Genomic DNA, 23,457 nt, shown 5'->3' with positions numbered 1-23,457 from the left:
ACATTCACAAATTCGTAATTGGATATTTCTAATTTGTCTTTGTTGATATGACCAGTCACTAATGAATAGCAATCTGTTCCCTTTTTCTCTTTTGGATGTTGATATAGTTGCGGATTTGTTGATGTGCATAGGTTTCTGATGTGCCTGAGGACATAAAACCTCATCAGTGGCTTGGACTTTATTGTTACAATTTTCAGAAGGTTTTTTTTTGTTTTTAATCTTTGTTCTAACCCTGTTTTATACCGCACACTTTCTCATCTTATATTATCTATGGTTAAGCTTACTGTCTCACTTTCTGATCTTGTAGGGCACAGACTACGAGTTTAAGTGTGTGAGAAATTGTTACACTGAGTTTGGTTCGTTGATAACATTGGAGGCAATGAATCCAGCTAACAGTTCTCCACTCACTTTTGAGATGTTGGTTAAGCATGATGACCTTACAGAAGGTGTGCAATCATGGTGGAAGGTAAAAGAACACTTGCACCATTCGTAGGTTGTCGGTGTCTCAGCCATATTTAAGGACTGACTTTCTTTTTTTCCTCGGAGATCAAAGGTAGCAAAGAGGCTGATCATGAGTGGGACAATGAGGCAATAGATGATCGGTACAAAGGTGAAATGCCCAAATGGTTGTCTGATGACGATCTGCAACATTGCTATGTGGTAACTCTCTGCTGCATCTAGTTGTTAACTAATTAAAGAGTATATGTAGTTGCTTTTAACCAAGTCATGTCTTGTTAATGACTGTTGGCTGTGGATCCCATCAGGTGAAAGATTCAGAGTTGATGGAAACTAAAAATTGGTGGCTGCTTCTCTTCTCTGAGTTTGCATTCTACACGAAATGGTCCGGAACGCTCAGACCGAGAGATGCTGTGGAATGCCTGCCATTGGAGACTCAAAAGGTGGTTGTGGAAACTCAAGGGAAAGCTGAAACAGAGCCGCGCGAGCTGAGAAGCTCAAGGCGGCAAATGCAATCTTCTACATAAGCTTTGAATGTGGAAATGATCCAGTAACAGGCAAGGTGGCTAATTACAGAGCTGTTGTACGAAAGACAATGGATGGGAAACCAGGACACATGCGTCTAGAGGTTAGGTGTTGGAGCATCTAATCGAGTGGAAGATGGCTATCAAATTCGTTTCAGTAGCTTTTGTTATGAGGTTTGACTTGTCAAACATCTCAACTTTAGCTTGGTAAGTATCTACAAAACTATATGCTAGTTGTGGAACTTGTTTGTGCTCCTAAATTAAGAATTGTTTCATGAGACTATTTTAAGTTCAAGTATTTGAAAACCGTATCCTAGTTGTGGAACTTGTTTGTTGTCCGACATTATGATAATTTTACTCGTAACAGTAATTTAATTGATCATTCGTCCGTTTAGCATGGCGAAGTTAAAAATTTTGAAATCTCGGAAGTCCAAACATCCAATCGTTTGGAGAATACAAATCTTATTCCGAGCAAGTCAGTGTAGTCCATGATTATTGTTCTTGACATTCCACTAGAATTTAGAGATGTCACCCCTCACCTTTTTGTGATATCATGTGTTAGTAGAATACACGACTTAGCATACATTATAAGGGCGTGTGCCACATTTGATTAGAACTTTTGTTCAGCCTTTTAAGTAGAATTTTGCCAACCACAAGTTGATCATATTCTTTAGTTCATCATATAGAAAAGAGAAAATTTGCTACTTTGCCTCATATATTTTTTCAGGTAGGCCTAAGTACTATTCATTATGCGTTCCCTATTGATTCCACTTTGTCTCTTCAGCTCATTTTTTATATGCATCGCCACCTCATTGCCAAATGGTATCGAAGACTGCACAATTTAGTTGTTGTTTGAAAGTTGTCTTGTACGTTTTTATATATAATCATCAATATCTCTGCACATTTCAAGGTTTATCTTGATAGAAATAGAGGGAGTGATGATTTTCGTCATTCAGATCATTACATAACTTAAACGTCAAGTATGGAAGCTGAAGAGTACTAGGAAAATTAAACATTTCATTTAGAAGGCAGTAACGTGATATGTTGCAAATACTACAATATGTCTCTCGTATCATGTATTCTCCCATGCATATAAAAATCTCGAGATCATCAATCGATCTTCTGAAAGCAGTCGCAAGGATTTCTCCGTGAAACAAATTCTTCTCCCATATACCTAAAGGAGGCCAATTTTGATCATCAATATGTGTCTTAAAGGTCGAACCGCTCATCCACAAGTTTGTCGAAATCCACCAAACTTAACAACCTCCGACGAATATAACCCACTAGAAATCAACTGTCTGTCTGATCAATAAGATTAAGCGTGTGTTCATATTGACATTTTGATAAGCATCACAAATACACTCTGAAATAATAAGCCTACTAAATCTTGTGATTTTAGATTTAAAAGTTTAAAATGTAAGAGATGATGTGTGACAGACTGACAGTTTTAAACATTAAATTGATTATATTGCAGCATAAAAAAGAGGAAAAACTAATGTTTTCGTTTTATTGTTTACTATTGTGATTAGAAAAAAAACCAATTGAATTAATTAAACTGGATGTGACTAAGTTAATTATTATTTTTATAATATTGAGTAAAAACATTAAAATTTAGTTGTAACTAATTTAATTATTATTCTTATGTTATTTAATAATTTTTAACTACTAAATTTTATTATCAATAAAATTATATGCATATGAAAATAAGTAATGATGCTATGTGGGTGGTATCATGGTTTCTTGAGAAAAAAAAAAAAGTTGATGCCAAGAAAAAAAAATCTGTTATAAACCATATGGATAGACTCCATAACCGGTCCATGGCCCATTAGGGTTTTACCTTATTCTATGTATCCTGCTATTATCATTGTATATATATCCCTTATTCTATTAATGAGAGGACACAATTCACAACACGTTATCAGCACGATAGCCTCTTACCCTAAAAATTAAAAAATCCCGAAACCCTAAATCTCTCTCACAAAAACCAAAACCAAAACCCTAGCTGTCTCTGCAAACAAAATTTTAAACTCTATCGAGATAAGTTTTCTGTTCATATTTGTTTCTGCACGAATTTTGCACGGATTATCTGTTATCAATCCTGTCTGTATTTCTGCACGAACTTTGCACAGATGATCTGTTATCTATTCTGTCTGTAGTTTTGCACGAATTTTGCACGGATTATTTATTATCAATCCTGTCTATATTTTTGTACGATTTATGCACGGATTATATGTTATTGATTCTGAACTGTTTTATGCAGTATATTACAGAAACCCTATTTTTTTTCTTTTTACTAATGTAATAGCCATGTTTCTATGAGCAAAATTTTGAGTTTCTCAGGAATCAGGATTATATATATTGAGATTTTGTAGGAGGTCCCAACCAGCTAAGAGACATAACTGTTTCCAATCTCCGTATCAGATCTCGGGTCTCTGTTTCAGTTCTCCAATTAAGATAAGTGCTATTTATTTATTATGCTTTATATACATGATCCAATTAAAGTTTGATAAGATAAAATTTGCATGAAAATTGGCACATGTGATTTGATTTATGATTGGAGAATTAATTGAGAAGTTAGTGAATGGAAAGATGTTTAATGGCATGATAGATTGAATGTTTTAATATAAACCCTAGGTTAAACCGAAAGTAAACCGAAACCCTAAATCCTAGGTTAAACCGGTTTAATAAACCCTAAGTCACGGTTTAAGATCAAGCTTCCTATAAATAGAAAGTTTCCAGAAATAGAAAGTTCCATATAAAGAAAGTTTACAGAAATAGAAAGTTTCGTAAAATAGCAAGTTTCCCAAAATAAAAGGTTTCCTAAAATAGCAAGTTTCCCAAAATGGAAAGTTACCAAAATAGGAAACCCCTTCATAAGGAAATATTCCAAAACCCTAAAGTACATAATTGTTTAGGATTTCTTTCTAGATGAGAAATAGAAATTTTCCATAAAAGGAAAGTTCCATATAAGAAAAATTTCCATAAATAGAAAGTTCCATACATAAAACCGAAATCCTAGCAAAAACCCTAGTACTATAAATCGCGGATGCTAAAACCCTAAAACTTAACCGCGAAATCCTAATATCCTAATCTAGTATGATCCGATTGTTTGGTTGTTGCATACTAGATCAATCTTCTAGGGTTGATTTCATCCATATATATATATAACATGATTGTTTAGAAACACTTGCTGAAGACAAGCATGGCTCGGTCTCAAATACCGCATGACTTGGTCTAACCGATTACATGAGTTCTCATTTAACTCTATATATTATAGATATTAGAAATCAACTATTATGAATACACGGCACTCAATGCCTCTGGTGACAATTATTTAAAATGGGCTTTGGACACTAAGATTGTCCTAAAGGAAAAAGGGCTTGATCCCTTCCAAGGGTACGTAGGCAGCCTTCCTTAAGGCGCAGCTACTACTACTACTACTACTACTAATACTACTACTACTACTACTACTACTACTACATCAAAGACCATCATATTTGAAGACAACGCAGCCTGTATTGCTCAACTAAAGGATGGCTATATCAAAGGGGATCGAACGAAGCATATTCTGCCTAAGTTCATCTTCACTCATGAATTACAGAAGGACGGTCAGGTCAAAGTTCAACAGATCCGGTCAAGTGAGAATTCAGCCGACCTATTCACCAAATCATTGCCGACTTCAACGTTCCGGAAGCTCATTCATCAGATCGGGATGCGCGGACTTAAGGATCTACAGTGATGCTCAAATCAGGGGGAGTAATGCGTGTTGTACTCTTTTTTTTTCACCATGGTTTTGTCCCACTGGGTTTTCCTGGTAAGGTTTTAATGAGGCAACATTCCCCAGCGCATTATAGAGATCCCGGTTTAGTATCGGGCACGGTTATGTCTTCCAAGGGGGAGTGTTATAAACCATATGGATGGACTCCATAACCGGCCCATGGCCCATTAGGGTTTTACCTTATTCTATGTATCATGCTATTATCATTGTATATATATCTCTTATTCTATTAATGAGAGGACACAGTTCACAACAAAATCAATCTTGTTTGAGTATTTTTTTGACAATTAAAAGATGTGGATAATGTGAGAGATATAATTTCATCGAAAACTATATAATAAAACTACTGCTGCGGATAATGTAAGAGATAAAAATAGCCTCATAAACCAAAAACAGTGGCATCATCTCACAATTGTTTTGACGCTCCAAGAAAATTTGCATGGCGACACATTCTATGATCATTCCTTCTTCTTCCTCATCTTCTTCCTCGGCTCTCGCTGCTGCTGCGACGTCTCCGTTTAAAGAGACTCTACCACTCTTTGGTAGATCTCTCACATTCCAGAGAAAATCCTGTTTTTCTCAGGTTCGCTTGAGATTCTTCGCCGAGAAACATTCTCAGCTTGAATCTTCAAATGGGTGTGCTACAAATTTCGCTTCTTTACAAGACTGTGAGTTTCTTTTCCAATTTCTTGATAAGTTTCTTGTCCCTGTCGTTGATTTGTTGTAAGAGAGATCATGATAATGAAAAACGATTGAAGAAAGTAGTTAAAGATTGTATCTTTTATGGTCTTTCTTACTCGAAGGTACCATTTTTCATGTAAAGTTTCTGTCTTTGATTATTCTAGGATTGAATGTAGAAGATTAGAGTGATTGTGAGTTTGTTAGATAGCAACTCGTAAGGGATTGGTTTGGGAATTTGGTTAGTAGTTTTGTAGCTTCTGTTTGTGTTTTTGACGATTGAAGAAATTTGTTCAAGATTGTATCTTTTATGGCCTTTGCTTATCTTGTAAGATACCATTTCTCATGTAAAGTTTCTGTCTTTGCTTATCTTATGTTTGAATGTAGACGATTAGAGAGCAATTAGTGAGTGTTTGGTTTGGGAATTGAGTTGATAAAGTCCCTTTTTTAATGAATTGAAGTAAATTTTGTAGCTTCTGTTTGTGTTTTTGATTCTTTGGAGGATGGTTTTTTACCAAATGTTTCAGCTGAAGATCATCTTACAGAGGAACATGTTACAAAAGGAGAGTCTACACTTAGTATTACAGTCGTTGGAGCGTCGGGGGACTTGGCCAAGAAGAAGATATTCCCTGCATTGTTTGCTCTCTTTTATGAAGGTTGTCTTCCTCAGGACTTTTCTGTTTTTGGTTATGCTCGGTCTAAACTCACTCATGAGGAGCTTCGTGATATGATTAGTAGCACTTTAACTTGCCGAATTGATCAAAGGTATATTCTGCTATACATGTTTAGTGTATGTTTTTAGTTAAAGTCTATGCTTTGGTTATATGATCAAGGTTGGAATCAACAGGGAAAATTGTGCGGATAAGATGGATCAGTTCTTGAAAAGATGCTTTTACCATTCGGGTCAGTATAATTCTGAAGAGGATTTTGCAGAACTAAACACCAAGCTTAAAGAGAAAGAGGTATTTTTCTTTCACTCTCTCCATGCTTATTACTTGTCCCAAAGTCAGTGATCACTGATCAGTTCTGTTCAAGACATGGCACTATACTCATCCTAATTTCTTCGTCTTGTTTGATTTTTTTCTTTTTAGGTAGGAAAGCTAGCAAACAGGCTGTACTATTTGTCGATACCCCCAAACATATTCGTCGATGTGGTAAGGTGTGCAAGCCTTAGAGCATCCTCAGAGAATGGCTGGACAAGAGTCATTGTCGAAAAGCCATTTGGTCGTGACTCTGAGTCATCCGGAGAGTTAACTAGATGTCTGAAACAGTATCTTACAGAGGAGCAAATTTTCAGGTTAGCAATTTCCCTAGCCCAACAGCATTCACTGCCATCTTTTTTCATTCTAAGCTTGAACTTAACTGCAATGTTATGTGGCATACTTAGGATTGACCACTATTTAGGAAAGGAGCTTGTTGAGAACCTTTCAGTGCTTCGATTCTCCAATCTTGTTTTCGAACCTCTATGGTCGAGAAATTACATACGCAACGTTCAACTGATTTTTTCTGAAGATTTTGGAACAGAAGGGCGTGGAGGGTAAGCTTCCATAAACACTTTACAAAGTTACTTTTATCAGTATGCCACTGAACACCTTACCAATGTTAAATCGATGCAGTTACTTTGATCAGTATGGAATCATACGAGACATCATGCAAAACCATCTCTTGCAAATACTCGCACTTTTCGCAATGGAGACACCTGTGAGCTTAGATGCTGAGGACATAAGAAGCGAAAAGGTACAATAAGTTTCATAAAAAAAAAAGGCTTTAGGTTGGTTATAAAATGCTATACCGATGATGATGTGTTCCTGTCAGGTGAAAGTTTTGAGATCAATGAAACCGTTACTGCTTGAAAATGTGGTTGTTGGTCAATACAAAGGGCATAACAAGGGGGGAAAGACTTATCCAGGCTATACAGACGATCCAACGGTTCCAAATCACAGTCTCACTCCTACATTTGCTGCAGCAGCCATGTTCATCAACAATGCGAGATGGGACGGTGTTCCTTTTCTTATGAAAGCCGGAAAAGCTCTCCATACCAGAGGAGCAGAGATCAGAGTTCAGTTCAGACATGTCCCAGGAAACTTGTACAAGAAAAATTTTGCGACTAATTTAGACAATGCAACTAATGAACTAGTGATCAGAGTTCAGCCTGATGAAGGCATATACCTGAGGATCAACAACAAAGTCCCTGGTCTTGGAATGAGACTAGATCGCAGCGACCTTAACCTTCTATACCGATCCAGGTATAACACAGTGCATACATTCTGATTCTAGTTTTCTATCTAGATTATTTATCTTTACTCGTTTTGGGCTGATAGGTATCCAAGAGAGATACCAGATGCATACGAAAGACTGCTTCTTGATGCAATCGAAGGAGAGAGGAGGTTGTTTATCAGAAGTGATGAGCTAGATGCAGCATGGGATCTATTCACACCGGCTTTGAAGGAACTCGAGGAGAAGAAAATCATTCCTGAACTCTATCCATATGGAAGCAGAGGTCCTGTTGGTGCACATTACCTTGCATCTAAGTACAATGTGAGATGGGGAGATCTTGGAGAAGCTTAAGCTTTCGACAGAAACAAAAAGATTTGGTGTTGATATGAGAAAACTTACTTGTCGATATGATTTGAGATTTTACAGCTACTATCAATGCATAGATATGCCTTGATAGATAGATGCCTTGATATTTGTTCTCTCAATTTTCTGCCAAAAACTATGTGTGATTTGTTTCTTTCCAACTTATACATAGACTCAAATTGTAGATAGAATCCATGGCCAATTCTTAGGATTTGTTATGTTGATGTAAAGTATAAGCTTTTAGAGTCGCCTACTTGCTTGACTGATTCTAAATGAACAAATTCAAAGTTTTTGCTCTATTATAGATGCAGAAAATTTTCCATTATTCATAAAAACTATTATAGGTTTTATCTTCAGAGATAGCTAAAAAAATAATATTCAATGAATCCATTGAACTTCAACTGCAATCATACTAATTAAGTTCCTCGAATCCAAAAAACAGTTGTACATTTTCCTTCTTGTTCTTTCCACTGTCCATACTCTCTAGGGTTAGCTTAGTAATGTTATTGAATATCTCATATAAAACCTTTACACATTTCATGCTGATGTGTGGTGGTAAAAGTAATTGTAGGTAAAAAAATACCATGTATTGCTTGAGAATTATATTGTTTATCTTATGATTATAATACAATCTAATATTAATTTTTAAAAATATTATTTCAAATGTCACACATTTAATATTTTATATATTTCTTACATTTTTACACACTAGATATTTTTTAATAAAATTCATAAATCTTGCTAAATCATCTACATTATAATTTTGTGCCACCATTTTTATATGTGAATTATCTTTGTTTTTACGACACATAATTTAATTTAATTTTCTGAATATTCGAAAATAAATTTAAGAACTTGGTTATTATATGAATTCTTGAATCTATTTGTAATACTTTTTAAAAACCATCCTCGAGGATGAGAAACTAGAAAAATTATTATGAATTATTGACCAAAACAAATTCATTCTATTGAATCTCTTACTTTTATATATATTTACTAGATTTTAACCCGCGGTACACCGCGATTTATTTTTAAATTTATTTTTAAAGTTAGTATAAAAATATTTTGAAATTATATCTTCTTATAAAATATTTGTTTATATTATAGTTTACAATTATTACTAAGTAACGGTATACCACGAGTCCACAAGCAAATTGTTAATAAACTGAGGATTTATCCCGTATTAAACGGCATGTTAATGATATTTATAAATATTAATTCAAATTCGTCGGCCATATAAATCCGTTCCATAATTTCTTAACCCGTCCCGTGATTTGTTTTTATTTTAAAATTTAATGATTATTTATTATACATAAAAGTTTACAAATCATATCATTCTCTAAGACATTTATATTTTAATAAACTAAAGATTTAATCTGTATTAAAGCGGCATGTTAATGATATTTTAAAGTTTTGTAAATATTGATTCAAACTCGTCCAGCATATAACTTCGTTCTGAAATATAACCCGTCCTGTAACTTCTTAACTCGTCCCGTGATTTGTTTTCTAAAAGTAGTAATTTTTAAAATTTAACGATTATTTATTATATATAAAAGTTTGCAAATTGTATCATTTTCTAAGATATTTATATTTTATAGTTCACAATTGTTATTAAGTAACATAATACCACAGGACAATTTTTGGTTTTATACGATCTTTTCAAAATGAGACTGATTTAATATGTCTAATATTGGTGGTATTAAAAAAAATTAAGGATTTAATCCGTATTGAAGCGGTGGATTAATGATATTTTAATCTTTTTATTATTGTTGATTAAAAAACTTGTCCCGCCAAACCCGTCCGGCCAAAAAACTCATTTGTTTTATTAATATTGATCTTATTTATAGATTTACATATTATTTGATGGCAACACTCATCTCCATTTCGAGAAAGGAGCATTTGATGTTTTCTTCTTAAGAATTTTTTTTATTATTATGAAACTGTTGGCCGTTGGGTGTTATGTTTCAGCTGTCAATCTAACAATGATACATGTATTAAGCTTCATGGGAATTGCATTGAAGCAAATTCAAATTGACAAAATACTTGGCACTCTGGAAAAGTCAGTACGCAACGAGCCACAACTTGATATGCATATTAATGCCCTTACGAGATAGGCAAACTACTGTTCGATTATACAGAATCGACAATGCATCTTGTATACCAGTACAAAGGGGTGTTAATATCACAATATGCGAAGCACAACCAAAATGATACCAAATAAGAAAATAGACCAACTCCAACAAAGAAATCGAGTTTTTTTAATACTACAAATTTCTTCCACGATAAAGAAATTCAGTTGTCTGGTATATCCAAAATAATTGCGATGAACAATTTAGCGTTAGAAGCAAAGTGCAGCAAGAAAACTTACTCAAGACTCATGAGACAAAAAAACAAAAGAAACTTAGTCGAAAATTCTTGGATGGTATTCAGCCCCGGCTCAATATATTTGAGAGCCTTAGGGCAAAAAAATTTTTTTTGGCCTATTATTATATACAAAGAGAAAATTTATTTAATTTTTAAAATTTTTGCGGAGTTTTTATAGTAAAAATTGTTATTTTAAAAATTTTGGGCCTTTTTATACATTTTCTTATAAATAATTAGACCTCATAAAATATAATTCTCATATTAATAATATTTTTAAAAAATATTTGGGCCTTTTTTATATGTAAATTTTTTTATAAAAAAAAAAACCCCAGGCCGTCGCACCTCTGCCCTACCCATCTGAGCCGGGGCTGATGGTATTCTTCAAAGGAAACACAAGTACATCCTAAGTAAGAGCATGCCTGAAAGATCTTCTACACCTGGAGCCTGGAGGAGCCTTCATTTCTACACACATCCTTTCCCCCCTTCTTCTCCCTCCCCCACCCAAACTATGGGAATTGGGAAACACAAGAGGAGGAGGGGTTGTATCTCATCTCATTAATTCGATTTAAAGGACCGGTTGTGTAATTAAAGCCTATTTATATGATATTTTCTATAAATTTTATTTTATCAATTATTTTTTTTAATTATTTTAGTATTTTTAATTATATTGGAAGATCGAAATCGTAGGTATTCGTAGATCCGGATCCATGATATCTAATTTGTGTCAACCTCTATGAATTGGTGAGTGTGGTAAGTGATGAGCTTTGGACTGAAGACATACTATGAATGTCTTTTATGGTCAAACTGTGAAAATTGAGGAATGCGTATGAGTTGGTGAGTGTGGTAAGTGATGAGCTTTGGACTGAAGTTATGGTTTAGCATATTAGGATCGTGATAGCTGCGATGTGACAAAATGTGGGTTTAAGGTTTGGGATGGCAGAATATGTCAAAATCTAGGTTTGAGGGTTGTGATGAAAGAATATAACCATATTTTCGAGAGTTATAAAGGTTGAACTATGGTTTCAAGGTTGTGATGACTGATTTGAACTAGATATTTGGGGCTAGGAGTTTGATAATTCTGACAATTTTTTTGATTTTAGCTTATTATTTTCTTTATCATTTTTAAAATTGATAGATCTAACAAATTTTTGTGTTCAGCCACTAATTTACCACATACGAAAATAATAATGTTGACTAATGTTCTGGGATGAAAATAAATATAGCAAATATTTTGTTAAACTCTTAGTGGTATATAACAAATATTTTACAAAAGAAAATCGTTAAAAATCGTTGAATAACTTAGTTATAGTCTAGTGATTTACAATAATATATTTTAAAATAATAAAATCAAATGTTACTAATTAAAAAAACACTTAAATATGTCACCATATTGAACCAATATTTTTTTTGGAAAAAAATAAGATTAGACGAATAAGTTGATTTAAATGAAGCTATTTAAGAAAAAAAAAAAAACTTTTTCTACATCTATTTTAAAAGTAAATACTTGACAAAAACATAAAAATAGAAAAAAACATACCTCCACAACCTGGGTCCCCCACCTCGGAGAAGTATGTCTTTATCTACACTTTTTGTCCTTTGTTTCCTCTCTCCCCCACCATTCTTTCTCCTCTCTCCGCTTCTTCTTCTTCCCCTGTTCCTCTTATAACCCCTCTCGTCTCATGTCTACCTCCTCCTCTTCTTCCAACAACGGAGACTCCGACGCCGGTGGAAGCGGCGGCGTTTTCGAGGCCCCTTCTCCTTCTCGCCCCCGCCGTGGCGCTAACGACGTCTGGCCGGAGCCTTTTCTTGAATCTCTCGCCGTTCAGGTCGCCGTTAATGCTTCCTCATCCTCCGGCCTCCTCGCCTCAGCTCCGGCTCTTGCCAACGTTTTTCGGGTCAGTTCTGACATTCTTTGAATACCTTCTTTTAGTTTCGTAACGGTCGGGACACATCAATTGTCTCGTGTCTGTCTATAGATATATATACTTCAAGTAGTAAAATAATACTTTCGTTACACTATCTGAATTCGTTTATTAGCTTGTACGCTTATATTTGAACTTGAAAATAGTGAGACATAGATCTTAAACAGACAAAACAAAGTCAAACTAGTAGTGGGTCTATCATAACTTAAGTGGAGGGACACAATCTTGGTCTAGTCAAATGTACTGCTTGTTTCAAGTGTCTTGTACTTTAGTTGTTTCTAAGCTTATATTTGATTTGGCAATTCGTTCTTTTTGTTATTAGAACAAAATTCTTATTCTTTAGATCATAATTAAGTGATGAAGTTCTTTCAATTCAATTGAATGTGGAAGTAGTTTCTAAGGTTGGGCTTCTGAAGAGACAAAACAAATATAAGAAAAAAAAAAAAAAAAAAAAACTGACCTTTGGAAAGGTAACCGCCCTTTCTGTGTTTCTATGATGGGTCCAAGTCCAACTTTTATGTCTAACAAGACGACATTAATTTGATGTCTCTTTCACATATCATATAGTTTGGGGACTTTGTTTTTCTTTTATGCATTTAGAAACTTTTTGTCTTCCATTTTTACCCAATAAGTTTATTTATTTTTCTTTGTTCTCTCGTCCACTTTTGATACCTTTTAATGTCTATTTTTGGATTTTCTAAGGGCATCTCCAACTCTACTCTATTTTAGAGTAAAAATGTAAAATTCTTCTCCAACCCTACTCTATAATTGACTCTAAAATAGAGATTTCTGCAGATTGACTCTATATATAGAGCAACTCTATTCTCTATTCTATTTTTGAGTTCAACTTTTTTATTTATACTTTAGTCCCTCAAATTTAAACTTTTTTATTTAATACATATAATCATTTTACAAACAACAATTACAACACATAGTTTTATAAACTTAAAAAGCAAACAAGTACTAAATTTAAAATAAACAACAGAAGAAAACTAAAACATAAAACTAGTAATTTAATAGTTCGGTAAATTGCTTGTAGATCCGTCAAGATAGTTAAAATATCTTGTTATTTAAAATAAAAATTTGTAATATTTTATTATTGTTATATGATGTAATGTTTTTTTTAATAAATAATTAGTGTTTAATTTAACTAATATCATATTTTATGGAAATTTTGCAAATCTATAATATATGGGGTCAAATTGTAAATTATATAATTAAAATGTATTAGTATATAAAATAGAAATAGAATATTTCTAAGAATATTATTTTTTAGAGTAAAAAATAGAGATATACATTAGAGAGAAACCTTCCTCTAAAATATAGAGTTATACATTGGAGATGGTCTAAAGAGACCATACAACCCCATTTCGTTTGTGTAATCTTTGTGAAATTTGGACATGTTATCGCTAATATTAATATTATAATATGGATTGGATCCCTTAGGGCACAAAATCAAGGTTTATTTTTTATTTTTTTGGCTTTAAATCTTCCTTTCTTGGCATGTAGAAAGCCCTTTTTTTTAAGATCAAGAAATCCACTTTTTGACTCAAAAGTTCTTACAACAATAATCAAATGAAACACTTTCTTGACTCCAAATATTGGTTGATAGACATTAGGCACAGTCTTTAGTCCAATGCACATACATTTAATATTTTTAAATTTTTTATTTAAACGGTATTTATCTTTTAATTGTTTAAAAATTATAATATTAGAAAGTGACCTCTCACGACAGACTCATAAAACTAGAAAATGTCGTTGCACATTTAAGAACATCTAAAAAGAAACCTAAGTAAGGTCCTGTCTTTTTGCCTTGCCAATGTTAGTCCTATATTACCACATTAGGTTATTAGCTACATACATGGAAACTCTATTCATCAACATATACATGATCCACGTATTATTCAGCCATTCATACTATTCTCTTTAATAATCCTGTGTCATATATGAAAATTGCTGTTTTTTCTTTTGTTCATCAAAAAAATATATAATACATGTATATAATGCTGAAGATTTTTCTCATATATAGTAACGAGGAATAGTATATAAGTACATATGTACATTTTTTGCGTCCTGCTTTTGTTATTTTTTTCTCTGCCAATATTATGATCCAGTGAGTAATGCATGCAGAGCTTCTGACAACTTCTCATTCTCTTATTTTCTTCTCTCTCTAATATGTATACATGCTAATTCTAAATCTTTTATTAAATCCATAATATTTTCTAATTAATTGAATTTTCAAATTTGCCAAACTGCAGTATAACACTTTTGTCAGAGAATTAAGGCTACAAATCTAGAGTTTTCACTTTGTAATTGATCATGGATTCATCTTTTTTCTGGCTCGATTCATCTTTTCCATTGAAGTGGGTTTTTATCTTTTTTCTTTCCTTAATATTTTCAGTCAAAAGAGACGACAGTATGGGCACTACATATGCCGAAAAGCACATGGAACCCAATGTTAAGGGTCTCTTAGAGCACGTGGTATCGCTAGATTATACTAGTATGTTCTTACATTTGATATATGACATATTAAAACACAAAAGTGAGATTCTGAATCTGGTCATCTTAGAACTCAGGAATATTTGAACTACTTTCTTATTTAAAGTAGTATATCATAGCAGCATGTGATTGTTGATATGATTGGTAATTTGCATAATAATAAATTGGATTTGCCATTCCAAAATATGTTACGTTTGTATAGATCTAATTTATGATACATTTCGTGCCCTGGTGCCTAGATTATTGTTTTTTTTTCTTTTCTTAATATGATTATCTGACTAATATATCTAACTAATAGACGATTAAACCTTTGGTTTGGCAAGATATATTTTCGTTTTGTAATAGAGTTGGAAATATTTGTTTTTAGGTTATTTGGATGACTAGATAATAGAGCCTAGAGTACGAAGTCAAATACATAACTTTGCGTTTAATGAGGAATAAGGATAGACAATAAATAACAATATAAACGTAAATGTAGAGAATGTAGGTCCACGGATTGTTGGAGAGAGATGAGAGAGACAGAGAAACATCTAATATATATATATATATATATATATAAGTGTAATATTTGTGTATTTATGGGAAGCTCTACTTTTAACAAGACAAAGGCTTAAAGCTATCCTTTCTTGGAAATGAAAGAGAGAAGGGCACGCTTGTTGGCAAAGTCGTAATCTCATGTTCAGCTTAACTCATTTAAAGTCTTCTCATCTGTCCTAATAAATTAACATATCATCTGTTTTGTATTATTGTCACATTGATTTGTTTTTTGGTTGTTTTGACATGGGACTAGGGCTTCCTCTCGTTATTCCTTTTACACTAGGGCTTCTGTTGTAATATCACTATAGCTTGCAGAGATTGATTAGTCCCGTCAATTGAACATATGTCATAAAATAGATTTTTAAAAAATAAATGAGTTGTGTTTTCGATGAGTAAGACAAATATTACGCAGAGCTTCTGTCTGAGTCTGTCGTTGTCTTTCCATCTTCCTAGTCCCTATATATAGAGTCTTTCATGCTTCGTTGCAGGCCTACTTATCTTCTTTCTATGTCTTTTAACTCTCCCCTATTTATTTTATTTAACCAACTCCTTCCTTCTGTTACATTTATTAATTAAGCTACTAATAATCTTTGTTAAAACTTATAATAATCTTGTTTTGTTTTCTTAATCGCAGGTTTGCACCACGTGGCAAGCTGTCTCTCGCTCCGACCATCTATGGCAACTCCTCTCTCGCCAAGTTTGGGCAAGAACACATTTGATGCACGACACGTGGCGGGATGAGTTCATCTACCGTCATCGAACGGCCAGAAACTTCCGGACGCGTACTCACACCTACTTCACTCTCCAATTTGACCCGTCTGATGTGGACGAGCCTGATAGTCTCTCATGCCGTTGTCTCACTCTCTCCGACCTCTACTTAGCCGCAGGGTTCGCCGACGGAACCGTCCGCCTCTTTCTTTTAAATAGCCGTCTCCACGTCAGGACTCTACGGCCACCTCTACGTGACCGCTTTGGCAGATTCTCACGAGCCGTCTCGGGCATTTTTATATCCGACTCAAGACTCACGTTTGCTACGATGGACGGAGACATCCACGTGGCGGAAATAGACGGCGTTGGTCATACACGCACGGCTTACGCCGGAGATATAGTTAACGACGGTGCTTTGGTAGATTTCACTGGCTGTGGACGTTGGTGGGTCGGTCTTTTCGCTGGTGTACCAGGTCGTGCCTTTCACATATGGGACTGTAACAGCGAGGAGACAACATTCGTCGGTGGTTCACTCACTGATCCAGAAGCCGTCATGGGTTGGCACACGTTAACAGAGCTAACAACGTCGCTTGGCCGACTAAGAATCTCCGGCAACGAGACAGCCGTAGCATGCACGAGATGGAGGATCATGGTGATCGATCTAAGAAACCAAGGAGTGATCATCGGAGAAGACGAAGAGCAACGTAGAGGACTAATAGTAACAGGCTTCGACGCCAACGACGAAGCGTACCTTAGAATGGACAGTAGAGGTAACGCGAGAGTGCGCAGGGTGAACACACTACAAACGGTGTGTGAGTTCCGTGTGAGTGGAGCGGCGCAGAGAAGAGTCATGGGTTGTGTTAATAGACTGCACGCGCTAATGTGCGCAGGTGGTATAATGCGCGTGTGGGAGGTAGAGAGAGGAGAGTATCTGTACAGTATTAGGGAGAGAGTAGGAGAAGTTGACGCCATTGTTGCCGATGATAGACATGTGGCGGTTGCTTCGTCTTCATCAACGGCTCAGAGTATTATACATCTATGGGATTTCGGTGCACTGTAGCGTACAAGATTAGTAATATATTTAACTTGAAGAAAAAGAAACTATTTTTCTCTGAAAAAGCGAAACCCTAAACCTAGGTGTATATGTAGGGTTTCTGATTTTTAATTAAATTGGGAAAGTGACGGAGGGAAGATGGTGACAGGAGGGTGAGATTTACAAGGGAGATTGATTCTTTCTACAGAGTTTGACCAAAAGTACGTTACTGTTTTTGTCTAAAACCAAACGAAGTGGACTTTTTCTTATTGTTCTTGTTTTTTCTTCTTCTTATGTTTAGGGCTCTCTCAATTCTGACTTTTGTACGAGATGTCGTTTTTTTTTTTTTTTTTGTATTCTTCATTTTCTTAATAATTTTTTCTTGAGTTTATTATTTTGTATAATAGTTTAAAAAAATATTCAAGCTTAAGAATTATTTTATATCATATCAAAATCGATAGAAAGGTATAAAAATTATGAATTATGAAATCTAAATTTAGGATTGTTTGTTATATTCCGAGGATATGATCGGAGCACATCCCAATTTTAGAATAGATTTGAGTGAATTAATATGATCAATTTGATTGTATACAGAATTGCAAGGTGTTTGATGTAATTATTTTTTCTTTTAAATAGATTCATGTGTCTGAATTGTCTACATCAGTATATATTTGTATTGTTATAGGTTTCTTGCAAGTGGAGTAAATGAATACACTGATGACGGTAAAAATATTTTCTGACCAGAGAAAGAAAGAAAGATGATGAAAACTAGAGGTTTGATGAAGATATAGTATGTAGATGGATGATGATAAAATGAAGGTGGTCATGGTGACAATAAGAATTTAGACAATCTCTATTTGAAATATTTTTATAATTGTTCAGCATATCTTAAAGAAGAAGTAGATTAGAGCATCTCCAATAGTTTAGATACAATTGGTTCTTAACCTTGATTCTTAACAATTTTTAATATTAAAATTTTGCATTTTCTAAGTGAAGAATACAAAGAGAAGATCTTAACAAATTTGCCTTCCAATGGTTAAGAATCAATGGGTTCTTAAGATAAAACAAATTCAAATTTTGCAAAACAATATCTTCTAATACAAGCATTCATACAACCAAACTCATACAAGCTTTTTTGCAAATGAAAGAGGAAGAACTTAAACATTCATCACTTCAACCAAATCTGAGCCATTCATTCAACATCTTTTCCAAACCAACCCGACGTTGTTACCGTCTAACTTCCGCTCACAGATTCTCTCGGTTTTGTCCCCTCGAAGAAAGCAATGCACAAACAACACTGGTATGGGAAAGAAAAGAATGAAGCATCTGACCATGAATTATGCCTAAGATTTGAGATCAAAACAGTATAAAGTATCTTCAAGAACAGCTGAGAACATCTATCTATCTTTTTCATCTTTCTGGTATAGTATAACAACATTTTTTCAACTCCTATAAAACAATGTTTCTTACAAGAGTTTGATCTACTTGATACAATGGCAACATCGAAGACTGAACCTGCAAAAACCATTATAACACTTTCAAAAACCATCTTAAAGGTACTCAGTTCTACAAATCCATACAAGAGACAGGATACTCAAACACTTTGTGAACAATGCAAAAACAGAAAATTATCACACTTTGACCTTTAGACAACACTACAACCAATCAGTAACAATAAAATTATCACACTTTGACATTCTTACTAACCCAAAATCATACGCCATTAATTTCAAATTCCAACTAACAGAGTCAAATCTCAAATCCCATAGAAGAACAACAAAAGAGAAGGAGAGAGAGAGAGAAAGTGTGTGTGTGTACCAGCTCCTTTAGAGTCAGCTGCCTGAATCAAGGTGAGAGGTACCATTGGAACCGATCAATTTATTCTCCAGCAAAGATATCGCAGTCTCAGTATCTCTCGTTTCAAAAAAACAATGGCTAAATCCGCTTTGAACCACCGCCGCGACTGAACATAACAAGCACACGACCACCGCAATCCACAACAACACGCTCCTCATCTCCTCCGCGGCGATGAAATTTCCAATTACGTCTAAAAAGGTTAATTCAAAATCTATCTAAAATCAAAAAATCAAGCTTCGTGGAGAAAACAACGGCGTTACGGCGGCGGAAATTCTGCCTAATTTTTCCTCTCAATTCGACGGATCAAGATGCGTTGGAGAGATTTCGTCGTCGGAGGATTCGAGAAATAGAGAAAAAGAGATGAAATCGAAGACGTGTCGGAAGCATTTTTTTTCCTTTTGTTCATTTTTTCGCCCACTCATTAGTCGACACGTATGCACATCTTAACATCTCAAAAACATCTTATTTAAGATATATATCTTAGCAATTCTTCGTGGTTTTGATTAGTTTTGATTATTTTTATTGCTAAGATTTTTTTAAGATACTCAAATTTACAATCATTGGAGATGCTCGTATATTTAAAATGATTGACTGCCTAGAATCGTGTGTTGAGAATAAATTCATATTATTTTATACCTTTAGAAAACTTTTATAGTGAGAATAATATATAACATCAAAATGTATGTCTTGTCATATACTCCCTCTGTTTCATAATAAGTGTTCTTTAAGGTTTTTGCACAAATATTAAATTTTCAGTTTTATCCATTATCTTTATATTTTATTATTTTTTTATTAGTCAATACATTAATTAGTAGGGACAAAACTGTAAATTTTACCAAACATCTGCATTGAAAACATAAAACGACACTTATTTTAAAACAAAATTCAAAGTCTAAAACGACACTTAATATGAAACGGAGGGAGTAGTAAATTTCATGTAAGATGTTATGCCTTTCAGATTATTGTTCTGTTACAGAAAAAAATTAAATTGGTAGTCAGTGTATATATCGATGAGCATATTTGTGATCAATCAGGTTACTAATATGGTTAAAGAGAAGAATAGTTTAAAATTTTTTTGATAAAGACCTTAGGGTGAAATCAAATTGACAGAAACTCATTACAAATAATATGGACATCGATAGCACGATATAAATGCTATTAAAGAGGGTATGATGAATTGGAGTACTCTATTATAACATTTTAGAATCACTAAACCGAAAGTTCACGCGAAAACTTTAAAAACTTATTTTTGTCATGTGTGCCAATGACGAGGGAGAAACAAAAATAAACAGAAAAAGGGAAGGCATCGGAACATTGAGTTGGAGATGAACAGATGGTCGATGGAGAATTGAGAAATCATCAGAAACCGATCGGTAATATACGTGTACCGATCGATGTACGTGTACCGATCGGTGTACACCATCACCAGAAACTGATCGGTAATGTTTAGTGATGTTAATTTGGGCATGGAACTCCATTTAATAAATGGGTATGTACAAAAAAAATTAGTCCATTTAAACTCTTTTTTTTTTTTTGTCATCCGAAATTAATTAGACTTCAAAAGAGCCATTCCCGAGGAATGTTGTTTACATATGTGATATGAAGCAGTTCTGTACGAATTTTTCGTGCCAAATTATCCGCTTTTACATTTGCACTACGATAAATTAAAGATAAAGAGAAGTTTGAGAACTCATCCTTGTCACTCTGAAATTCTTCCAAATACACTGAAAATGCCGGCCATTCGGTTAGAGAAGACACCATCTTCACCAGGTCTGAACAGTCTGTAAAGAAAGCTACCTCTTGATTGTCTGCACCTATCATACACTTCATCGCCCATAGAAGGGCCTCGACTTCTGTATGTAGCGGAGATAGACTTCTTCGAAGGTTGGCAGCTCCCATGGTTGGCGGCTCTCCATTTGATGATGTACAAAACCACCCTGTACCTGAGAACTTATCATTTTCTTTCCATGATCCGTCCAAAAAACAACGATACCCAGAAAAATTCGACTCAAGAGAAACATCCCTCACTCGAGTTCGAGTTACCAAATCCACTGAACCAAGATTTTCATTGTGAAGTTCTAATTGAGCCGACTGCCACAACTGAGCCTCCTTTTCCGCTAACTGTAACACCTCTGGAGGATCTTTGTCTATGTTTTCAAATACTTTATCATTCCTTGCCTTCCAAATATACCAAATAATCCATGGAAAAACTGATGAATCATATTCTGATGGTATTCTCCAGAATAAGTGATCAAAATTCGTAAAAATAGAATCTGTGGGGAAAATACCCACAGCTGTAGGAATCTGTGAAAGTGCCCAAATCTGTCTTGCTGGATGGCACTGAAAGAGAGTATGATTGATTGTTTCCTCTGGTGCGCCACATCTAGCGCATCCAGTGTCACAATCAATTCCTCTTTTCCTCAAATTCTCTGTTACCGGTACACAACCCGTTAAAATTTGCCACAAAAAATGACGAATCCGCGGTGGGCACTACACTTGCCAAGAGTGTGCTTTTAATGGTGTGATATCTGGTCCAATAAAAGATAAATTGGTCTCCGATACATCCATCCGTGTGGTGTGATATCCCGATTTGACTGTATATTTGCCGGATTTTGTAAAATGCCAACCCAAAGTATCCTCTTTAGTTGGCACACCCACAGGAAGAGCACTTATAAGCTCAACATCTTTTGGATCAAAGATCGTCTGTAAGAGATCAATATTCCAAAAATTCGACCGACTATCAATCAGATTGTTAACTTTTAAAGATGGATCAATAATTGAACCATTACTTTTTGCTGGTCTCGGGAATTGAGCTGGAATCCAGGGATCCTCCCAAACGGAGATGGATTTCCCAGATCCGACTCTTTTAATAAGTCCTTTGTTAACCAGAGATCTAGCTGAACAGATACTCCTCCATCCATAGGATGGTGAGTATGACTTTATATTTTCCAATGGATTGGATTTCCGAAAATACCGCCCTTTAAAAACCTTTGCAAAAAGAGAATCCGGAAACATGATCAACCGCCATAATTGTTTTGCTAATAAAGCCGAATTAAAATCATCTACATTCCGAAAACCTAGACCCTCTTCCGATTTACTATTACACAACTTATTCCAAGCCATCCAGTGCATGTCTCTTGAATCACCATTCGAACTCCACCAAAAATTAGCAACCGCACTAGTAAGTTTAGAAGTGATTATTTTCGGTAGTCTGAAGCACGACATTACATAAGTTGGTAATGCCGCAACTACCGATTTAATCATCACTTCTTTCCCTCTTTTCGATAAAAATTTTGCCGACCATCCGTTAATTCTTGTTTGTAATCTATCTCTAACAAACGAGAAAATTTTTGTCTTGGAACCACCTAGACTTTCCGGCAATCCGAGATAAGAACCCATACCACCGATGTTAGTGATGCCCAAGGTTGATTTAATTTCTTCCTTGGTGTCATCATCTACCTTGTGTCCAAACTGGATTGATGATTTTAAAAAATTGATCTGTTGACCCGAAACTGCTTCATATCTGTTTAATATCTCTAAAATTACCCCACATTGATCCTTGTTGGCCTTGAAAAAAAATAAACTATCATCCGCAAATAACAGATGTGACACCGGAGGGCTTGCTGTTGCTACTTTAATACCCGTGATTAATTTTTCCCGTTCTGCTTTTCGGATATTCCCAATTAATACCTCTGTACAAAGAATAAATAAATAAGGAGAGAGCAAATCTCCTTGCCGTAATCCCCTTTCTGGAACTATTAGTCCTCGAGGTTGTCCATTTATGAGAACTCTATATTGGACGGTTGTAATACACCACATTATCCAATTAATCCATTTTTCACAGAAACCCAATTTTCTTAGTACCTTTTCAATGAAAATCCATTCCACCCTATCATAAGCCTTACTCATATCAGTTTTAATAGCCATGAATTTTCCTGTACAGGAAGAATTAGTCCTTAACCCATGAAACATCTCCTGTGCAATAAGAATATTATCTGAAATTAACCGTCCTTCCACAAAAGCCGATTGTGTTTCCACTACAACAAATATCAGCATTGATAGCACACGAGTATAGCGTTTTTTCTGTTACTGCTATGGTAGAGTTTATTTTTTTTGGGTTTCTTTATAATAGCGGTGTAAACGCTATGATAGAAATTTAATGAGCGGGAATCTAAAATGACTTAATCCGCCAACACTTAGCAAAAAAAAACCCTTTAGCGCCTCAGATCTAATTCATTTCCCACTTCAGTCAAAACACTTAACCAAAAACAAAACCCTTTCTCTCGAAATTTTTTCCGACAAAACTCAGAGTAATCTATCCTCTGCGGCGTATTAAGGTCGGATTTGTACTCCTCCGTAGCCACATTCTCCTTCGCAGCGGCCGTCAGCTAGCTAAAATCGAGGCATGCATGTCTTTCTTCGTTTCTATAACTTCCATTTCTATTGATTTTTTGGTCAAGATTGTCTCTAATTTCAACCTAGTTCAGTAGATTGGTACAGAAAATCAGATTTTTTATGTCA

The 23,457-nt window shown here is 34.7% G+C and overlaps 2 protein-coding genes and 1 long non-coding RNA gene across 3 annotated transcripts; 2 read left to right on the top strand and 1 right to left on the bottom strand.

The window, feature by feature from the left end:
* Positions 1-5,068: 5,068 nt before the first annotated feature.
* Positions 5,069-8,283, top strand: LOC9306520 (glucose-6-phosphate 1-dehydrogenase 1, chloroplastic). Its single transcript, XM_002870403.2, has 8 exons — positions 5,069-5,426; positions 5,964-6,201; positions 6,284-6,398; positions 6,528-6,733; positions 6,824-6,973; positions 7,053-7,173; positions 7,252-7,682; positions 7,758-8,283. Exons 1-8 carry the CDS (start codon positions 5,198-5,200, stop codon positions 8,002-8,004), a joined length of 1,737 nt encoding a protein of 578 aa, XP_002870449.1. The 5' UTR covers positions 5,069-5,197; the 3' UTR covers positions 8,005-8,283.
* Positions 8,284-11,936: 3,653 nt separating this feature from the next.
* On the top strand, positions 11,937-17,399 carry LOC9304512 (transcriptional regulator STERILE APETALA). The gene is made up of 2 exons (XM_002870402.2): positions 11,937-12,275; positions 15,973-17,399. Exons 1-2 carry the CDS (start codon positions 12,060-12,062, stop codon positions 17,104-17,106), a joined length of 1,350 nt encoding a protein of 449 aa, XP_002870448.1. The 5' UTR covers positions 11,937-12,059; the 3' UTR covers positions 17,107-17,399.
* A 689-nt stretch (positions 17,400-18,088) lies between these two features.
* On the bottom strand, positions 18,089-19,463 carry LOC9304511. Its single transcript, XR_002330819.1, has 3 exons — positions 18,898-19,463; positions 18,550-18,594; positions 18,089-18,376 (listed from the first exon to the last, which is right to left on the bottom strand). It is a non-coding gene; the product is annotated as an uncharacterized LOC9304511 (long non-coding RNA).
* Positions 19,464-23,457: the final 3,994 nt, after the last annotated feature.

Source organism: Arabidopsis lyrata, assembly GCF_000004255.2.
Source record: "Arabidopsis lyrata subsp. lyrata unplaced genomic scaffold ARALYscaffold_7, whole genome shotgun sequence".
Lineage (NCBI taxonomy): Eukaryota > Viridiplantae > Streptophyta > Magnoliopsida > Brassicales > Brassicaceae > Arabidopsis > Arabidopsis lyrata.
This window is presented reverse-complemented; position numbering and strand designations above follow the sequence as displayed.

Bases quoted from the DNA above. Each gene is read 5' to 3' on its own strand.
- LOC9306520 (XM_002870403.2), top strand. From the start codon at position 5,198: ATGGCGACACATTCTATGATCATTCCTTCTTCTTCCTCATCTTCTTCC. The intron at 6,202-6,283 runs GTATATTCTGCT...TGGAATCAACAG, and splicing joins ACTTGCCGAATTGATCAAAG to GGAAAATTGTGCGGATAAGA. The intron at 6,974-7,052 runs GTAAGCTTCCAT...AAATCGATGCAG, and splicing joins GGAACAGAAGGGCGTGGAGG to TTACTTTGATCAGTATGGAA.
- LOC9304512 (XM_002870402.2), top strand. From the start codon at position 12,060: ATGTCTACCTCCTCCTCTTCTTCCAACAACGGAGACTCCGACGCCGGT. The intron at 12,276-15,972 runs GTCAGTTCTGAC...TCTTAATCGCAG, and splicing joins CTCTTGCCAACGTTTTTCGG to GTTTGCACCACGTGGCAAGC.